This window comes from Microcaecilia unicolor, chromosome 8 (genome assembly GCF_901765095.1).
Source record: "Microcaecilia unicolor chromosome 8, aMicUni1.1, whole genome shotgun sequence".
Lineage (NCBI taxonomy): Eukaryota > Metazoa > Chordata > Amphibia > Gymnophiona > Siphonopidae > Microcaecilia > Microcaecilia unicolor.
Genome location: NC_044038.1, coordinates 181,818,113 through 181,826,114, shown reverse-complemented (window position 1 = coordinate 181,826,114; position 8,002 = coordinate 181,818,113). Strand labels below are relative to the sequence as shown.

The 8,002-nt window shown below is 43.4% G+C and overlaps 1 protein-coding gene across 1 annotated transcript in view; it reads right to left on the bottom strand.

The window, feature by feature from the left end:
- The window catches only part of HTR4 (5-hydroxytryptamine receptor 4), a 240,107-nt gene that overhangs the window by 151,791 nt on the left and 80,314 nt on the right, over positions 1-8,002 (bottom strand). Inside the window, exon 2 of the mRNA XM_030213021.1 lies at positions 2,159-2,240. Coding sequence (XP_030068881.1) covers positions 2,159-2,184 — 26 coding nt within the window. The 5' untranslated portion in view covers positions 2,185-2,240. The remainder of the gene's footprint in view (positions 1-2,158; positions 2,241-8,002) is intronic.

Genomic DNA, 8,002 nt, shown 5'->3' with positions numbered 1-8,002 from the left:
GATTAACCTTGCATGCCAGTAGAGATCACCTTAACAGGAGTACACATTTCACCCCAGCAACATGTAAATAAGGACTAGAGGGTGGCAAGTATAATGTCAAGTTTCAAAAACAGCTCCAGGGTTGATCCAAATAATTAGAGACCACCGAACCTGACATTGATGCCAGATGAAATGGGAGGAACAAAATTATTGATTATAGAGATAAACATGACTGGGTGGGAAAGAGCCCACATGGATTTAGAAAATAGAAGCCGCACCTTACTGGTCTATTAAAATTTCTTGAGACTGCGAATAAGCAAGTGGATAAAGAAGAATCAGTTGATATAACATAACTGGATTTTCAGAAAGTATTTGATATAGATCCTCCACAAAGGCTCCTTAGGCATTTAAAAAGTCATGGCATAGCAGGCGATCAGAACCAGCCTTGTACTAAGTAACCTTCACAATTGCCTAAGGCACCAGAATTTGTTGGGGGCAGCAAAAGGGCAAGTAGAGCTTGTTAGGGGTATCCCCAGCTGAGTAAAATGTTTAGAGCTTATGCCACTGATCTCCACCATTCGTCCTTCTCCTCTTTAAAGCCAGTACAAAATGGGTGGGGGCAGGGTCAGTGCTTAATCAGGAAAAGAGGGTGACAATAAATTGATCCAATTTGTGGATAACACAAAAATATTCAAAGTGGTTAAAACACAAGCACTGATTCTGAAGAATTTTAGAAACACGTTGACTGTCTTGAGAAGTGTATGTCACAATCGTAGATGAACTTTCATGTAGATAAGTTCAAAGTGATGAATATCATGAAAAATAATCCCAACTGGATGGTCTCATGGTCAAGGGGGCTACCCTATTTTTCAGAGGTGGTTGGCCCAGTTGGCCATGTGGCAAATGGGGATGGTCCATTCAGTAATGTGCAACAATCATTTAACTTAGTCCATGTGTTTATGGGTAAAGATAGATGATGATGCAGTACATCCAAAAAGCCACAAATCAGCAAAATTGAGGGTTTACCCACTTGCCCATAAGACCCCTCCATCTATAGGTTCACAATGCTGGGTCCTGTATTAGAATCCAGCACCCAGGAAAAGAATCTCAGAGTTGTTGTGGACAATACATTGAAATTTCCAGCCCAATATGCAATGGCAGTCAAAAAAGCAAATAGAATCTGGGAATTAATATAAAGGGAAGGAGAAACGTGACAAAGCATAAGAACAACAGCAATAAAACCCAGCTGACAGTAAAAGCAGACATACACAAAATTAAAAACAGGAGAGGGGAAGGTGGGAAAGGAAAACACAGAAGGAAGAGATCACATGCAACCTGAGACATTGGTCCAAAAAAACTTGAAGAGGGGACTAAGAAATTATTCCCAGGATGTATTTGGGAAAGCCAGAGAGAAATAATATGCTTTTAATTGTGATTTGAATTTAGCAAAGGAAGGTTCAAGTCGAAGGTAGTTCCAAAGGGTTGGAACTACACTGAAACATGAAGTTCTATTGGTATCGAAATGCACCTGCCGAAAAGAAGGGACACAGAAGAGACATTGCTTAAATGAGCAAAAAACCCTACTAGTTAAATATGGGGTTTGGACAAACTGCTAGAGGAGAAGCCCTTAAATGATTATCAGCTGGTAACTACTTATCTCAGAGGAATCAATCTATCACTTGGAATCTGCCAGGTACTTCCCAGTGATCTGGTTTGGCCACTGTCAGAGGCAGGATGCTGGGTATAGTTGACTTGTGATCTGACCCAGCATGACATCTCAACTTTGGACTTCTTTTACAAAGCAGCGCTACTAATTTGCAGCACGCTGAATGCGAAGAAGCCCATTCAATTCCCATGGGCTTCTTTCCATTCAGCGCACACTTTGTGAAAGGTGTCCATTGCTATGTTCTCAACCTATGTACTCCCAGAAGAAAGAAGACACATGACAAAACTTGTTTCTTCTACAGTTATGACAGCGCACTGACCATGCACTACCACAGTGTGCAGTACCCCCAAAAAAGCTCTTTCTTCCTACCTCTGCTTATTCCTATTACACTCTTATCACCAATCTCCATCTACAAGACAGCCCCCAACTTTGTGCTTCACATCTAGGAAATTGCACTTCAGATAAATTACTATTGATCTGCTCCCATCCAACCTCTAGAAAGCTCTGTCCTACCTCACATTAACGTCAAGTTCTTCCATCACAGGCGATCGGCATGGGTAGCTTGGATTTCAGTGCCCAAAGCAGTGAGATTGTCCTGCAACAGACACAATTAGAAAGGGCAGATATAATTACAAGGTGGACAATTATGCTGCAATGTACAACAGAACAAAAGGAGGCCTTTTCCTAAATATACAAAGCAATACTCGTCCTATTTCTCCCACCCCCCCCCCCCCCCCCCCCCCCCCCCCCCCCCCCCCCCCCCCCCCCCCCCCCCCCCCCCCCCCCCCCCCCACCCCCCCCCCCCCCCCCCCCCCCCCCCCCCCCCGACTGCCTTCCCTCAACAGACACACTAGAAGACTGGGCTAGCTGAACCATGCTTCCTGCCAGGGACAGAAAGCACATGTGACCTGCAGGCTGGATGGCAGAACCCTGACTAGACCTTAGGATAAAGAGAAGAAATAGCTGGATCCTAGTTTTTTTCCCAGGAGGAGGACAAAGCCAACTGTTGTGTGTTAGTGCAGCGCTTTGAGAACCAGGTTCAATCCCCACTGCAGCTCCTGGTGACTCTGAACAAGTCGCTTAACCGTCCATTGGCCCAGGTACAAATAAGTACTTTTATATAATATGTCAACCTCTTTGATTGTAACCACAGAACAACAGTATATCAAATCCCATCCCCTTTCCCTTCCCCTTATAGGATGTGAGAACAAGTGCTATTACATAACGAGAGAGGAAGAGCTTCAGTCTGATGTCTTCTGGAGAACACACATCCGACAATAACAGAGACATTTCAGGAGTAGGGGGAGAACTCATTTGCTCAGTAACTGAGCAGCTGTCAGGAGCCCAGAAATGACTACAGTCGTAGCCATCCTGCAAACCTAGAGTCATCTCCGTCAACATGGACTGGAGGAACAGCTCTCCCCAAACACGTGGAAGGGATCAGTCACTGTGGAAAAGTGGAAATGTCTCATAGAAATGATGTGAAAGGAGTTTGAAAACCCGTTTCCAAAGGAGACCCCTACGATTTCTTCCTTTTATAGAAGATATTTATAAACAGATGCTTGATCAGAGTAGTGCACAAAATATCCATGTGGAAGGCAGTTCTATGATCTAGGAGTTAACATGTAGCATATGCGTTACATGTGTACATGTTTAGAATACTAGCATACATGCTTCAATGTGCGTGTGCATATGCCAGCTAAGCGCTGTTCTGCATATACCTGCTGAACTCACATAGCGTGCATTTACCGCGGGTGGGGGGAGCAGGAAATTACCAGTCCGCGAAGTATTTGGAGAGAAAGCAAGAACTTGTGCTGCATTTCATAACCATCCATACAGTGTTGATCCCCGGATTTCCTTGTAAGGAGTCTCTAAGCAGGAGGGGCTTTTAGGGTTCAATACATTTACTATTTCCATTTGTCCAGCAGTAAATCTCATCTAACATTTCAACAAACCTGAAGCTTAAAACGAGCTATTTTTCTCTGTATAGAATTAACCAGCTCCTGCCTCAACCTAGTACATAATGAATTTCTTTAAGGTCTGGCTGCAGTTTCTGTTGACTCTGTGTGCCAAATGCTGCTCTTTCATGGTCTCTCCATGGTCTCACCAGGTCCTCTATCCATCACAGTGCACTCTTTCAAAATGAGGACATGCTCTTTCAGAATGAGTGCTCTCTGCCAATAGTGTGTGTTTATGTAGTCACACATGCACAAAGTAATCAAAAATAGGAAAAAGCTCTCATAATAACAGTGGCACAGAAAAAAGTACTTGAATCTATCCAACTAAAGATTCCGTGGAGTGTATCTGTTCTAACTTTGAAAATACGACAAGGGAAAAGCCTCAGAATTCCCCAACCTCCAGCCTATATATATACCAGGCTTCACATTGAGAGCCGTAGTGCTCTTCTAACATCGGAGGGATACTAATAGAATCCACAGAATCCAAAAAGGGAGGAGGAGGGATCCATATGAAAAGAACTAATAATAACAAGTTGAACCTAACTTTTAAGCATGCAGGTATAGATAAAGAAGTGTCATGGGTTCCAAACACACCGACTCAGGCCTCAGTTTCGCAAAAAATCGCTAGTATCGTTTACCTTTTGAAACATAAGGGTTTTTCTGTCTGTGATGATAACCCCCTCCGATGTCAGAAGAGCACTATGGCTCTCAATGTGAAGCCTGGTATATATATAGGCTGGAGGTTGGGGAATTCTGAGGCTTTTCCCTTGTTGTATTTTCAAAGTTAGAACAGATACACTCCACGGAATCTTTAGTGGGATAGATTTAAGTACTTTTTTCAGTGCCACTGTTATTATGAGAGCTTTTTCCTATTTTTGATTATTTGGTAGTATTGCTCTCTTTCTCTTTTGTGACATGTCACACATGCACAAACCATCACATATGCTATTTTGAAAGAGAGCGTAGTCTTAGCGACATCACCTCCGAAAGCAAAGACTAACCAAACAAAACAAAATGAAGAATGATGCAAAGCACACAGGAAATGAAAGAAAATGAACATTTTTGGGCTGCCCATCCTGAATTATATAGTAGATGATATTCGCTGAATTAGTTATCGAGACAGTAGTAATATCAAACAGACAGAGCTGTTCGTAACATGAACATCTCTCTGGGAAAGAAAAGAAAAATTAAGCTCAACATGAAACAAGGATCTGATTAAGTAGCAAATTCATTTTTCAAACTTTTTTCTAAGTAGCACTGAGATATTAGAAGAACTGATACCTTATTCCTCTTCCGTGTGCTAAGTCTGTTCTACATGTGGAAAGAGTTCTCTACAATTGCATGGGGTTTACACATGCAAAAAGCATGCAATGAAAATTTAGCTCTGCTTTCATGCAACCCATTTCTAGGCATTTTGGTTAGTGCAGTGGCCTGAGAACCAGGAGAAATGAGTTCATTAGTTCCCACTATAGCTCCTTGTGACCCTGGCAAGTCACTTTACCCTCCATGGCCCCAGGTACAAAACTTACCCCCCCTGTTTACTAACGGGCTTATTTTCGAAAGTGATCGCTGGCCATCTTCAGACATTAATCGGGAGATGGCCGGCAATCTCGGAAAAGCGGCAAAATCGGTATAATCAAAAGCTGCTTTTTTGACAGCATCACCGCTTTCCCAACTCCTCGCCGGCGAAAGTTCAAAGGGGCATGTCGCCAGCAAAGCGAAGGCGGGACATGGGCAGGCATGGGCGTGGCTACCAGATGGCCGGCTTTCGCAAATAATGAAAAAAAAAAGCTTTTATTTTCACGACCAAGCCTCAAAAAGGTGCCCCAACTGACCAGATGACCACTGGAGGGAATGGGGAATGACCTCCCCATAGTCCCCCAGTGGTCACCGACCCCCTCCCACACGAAAAAAATAAAAATAAAGCACTTTTTTGCCAGCCTGTATGCCAGCCTCAAATGTCATACCCAGGTCCCTGACAGCAGTATGCAAGTCCCTGGAGCAGTTTTTAATGGGTGCAGTGCACTTCAGGCAGGCAAACCCAGGTCCACCCCCCCTACCTGTTACACTTGTGGTGCTAAGTGTTGAGCCCTCCAAACCCCCCCTAAAACCCACTGTACCCACATGTAAGTGCCCCCCTTCACCCATAAGGGCTATGGTAATGGAGTAGAGGTGTGGGGAGTGGGTTTGGGGGTGATTTGGGGGGCTCAGCACCCAAGGTAAGGGAGCTATGCACCTGGGAGCTTTTTTTGTATTTTTTAAACATTTTTAGAAGTGCCCCTAGGGTGCCCTGGCATGTGAGGGGGAGCAGTGCATTACAAATGCTGGCTCCTCCCACGACCAAATGCCTTGGATTTTGCCGGGTTTGAGATGGCCGGCATTTTTTTCCATTATCGCTGAAAAACGGAACTGGCCATCTCAAACCCAGCGAACTCTGGCATTTGGCCGGCCTAAACCGTATTATCGAAAAAAAAGATGGCCGGCCATCTTTTTCGATAATACGGTTCCGGCCAGTTGTTGTGCCGCCGCCAAAATAGATCGCCGGCCATCTATTTCGCCGGCGACGTTCGATTATGCCCCTCCACGTATGCTAGCGGCTGCCACGTGGCAATGCCAACACAGCCCATGTTGGCATTAGCACAGCTTAGTAAATAGAAGGGTTACATTTCGAGGCCACTAGTGACAGAGAAAGTACCTGCATATAATAAATCTATACTGTTTTGGCATATTGCCTTTACCAGTCTGGGGGTGACGTCTGAGCAGTGTGAAGGCAGAGCTGCCATTTTGAATGCATTAAAAAAATCCACTGGGAGATGAGTGCTTTGTTCCACAGATACAGATGCTACACAGTCACTTCATAACATTTTGGGTTTCCATCTGGTCCCCACTAAATTGTAAATACCTCCTGTGCCTGAAGGTTCACAAGTGGTATATAAGAAACAAAATGAAATGAATATTTTATAAAATGCACCACCTTTGAAGCATATGTAAATTTGTGGGCAATCGGGGTTGGATCAGGGGCCTTATTTTACAAAGGTGCATAGCCTGCTTAAAGACGTTGAATGCCTTTTAGGACTTCTCGCATATGTGCCCTGTTATGCGTCTCACGCTCTAGGATTTACTAGGTGGCAGTTAGGGATGAGGGTGGTGGATGCTACATGACTGTGACTGACCCAAGGACTGAGACATTTCAAGAGACTGGCATTATGTGATGGGATCCCCAGAATAGCTGTTAGTTGCTTAATGAGTCACCACTCATCCCTGGACTGCTACGTCAGTGAGTATAATCAGTACCAGACAGACATGACATCTAATTGTATGCAAGCTGCAATTAATTCACCATGACAGCTTGCATTTCCCGTTCCTGGTCTAGAACCAAAGCTGTGCTAAAAATAATATTCCTGATCTCAGAGCGTCACCTTGATGACAGAATAAGAGTGAGGACAGCTATAGAAGACTTTTCTCTGAGCCGCTCGTGTCTGGGGTCCTCTCAGATGTGAGCTGCCTTCTTATAGGTTCCCATTTAAGTGCCTGAGGAAGGTCCTGTCAGCTTCTAGGAAATCTCCATATCACTGATTTGTGACAAGGACATGACAGAGAGCAGAGCAGAGGAAAAGTAGCTTTACCCTTGTTTTTTTGTCCATTTTCTTTATTTTTATAAGTACATAAGTACTGCCACACTGGGACAGACCAAAGGTCCATCAAGCCCAGCATCCTGTTTCCAACAGTGGCCAATCCAGGTCACAAATTCCTGGCAAGATCCTGAAAAAGTTCAATACATTTTATGCTGTTTATCCCAGAAAAAAGAAGTGGATTTTCCCCAAGTCAATTTAATAATGGACTTTTCCTTTAGGAAGCCATACAGATCTTTTTTAAACCCCGCTAAGCTAACTGCCTTTACCACATTCTCTGGCAACGAAGTCCAGAATTTAATTACACGTTGAGTGAAGAAACATTTTCTCTGGCTCATATTAAATTTACTGCTTTGTAGCTTCATTGCATGCCCCCTAGTTCTAGTATTTTTGGAAAGAGTAAACAAACAATTCCACTCCACTCATTATTTTATATTACTCTATCACATCTCCCCTCATCCATCTTTTTTCGAAGCTGAAGAGTCCTAGACTTACATAATGACTATCGAGAACCACTTTGAACAAACATTTTGTATCAGTATAAGCGGCATAGACATTTTTAATAAAGATAAAATTAAAGACTTGGCAACATATAATCTCATTGTAATACAAAAAATGTAAAGCAACTCTCTCCCCACATAAAACAAAAGAAAAAGCAAAAAACAACTACCAGCAATACCCAAGCCCACAGCTACTAGAAAAACTCATTCCAGCAAAAAAGAAAAGAGAACGAAGAAGGAATACGCCCCATAAATGTAGACATGCCC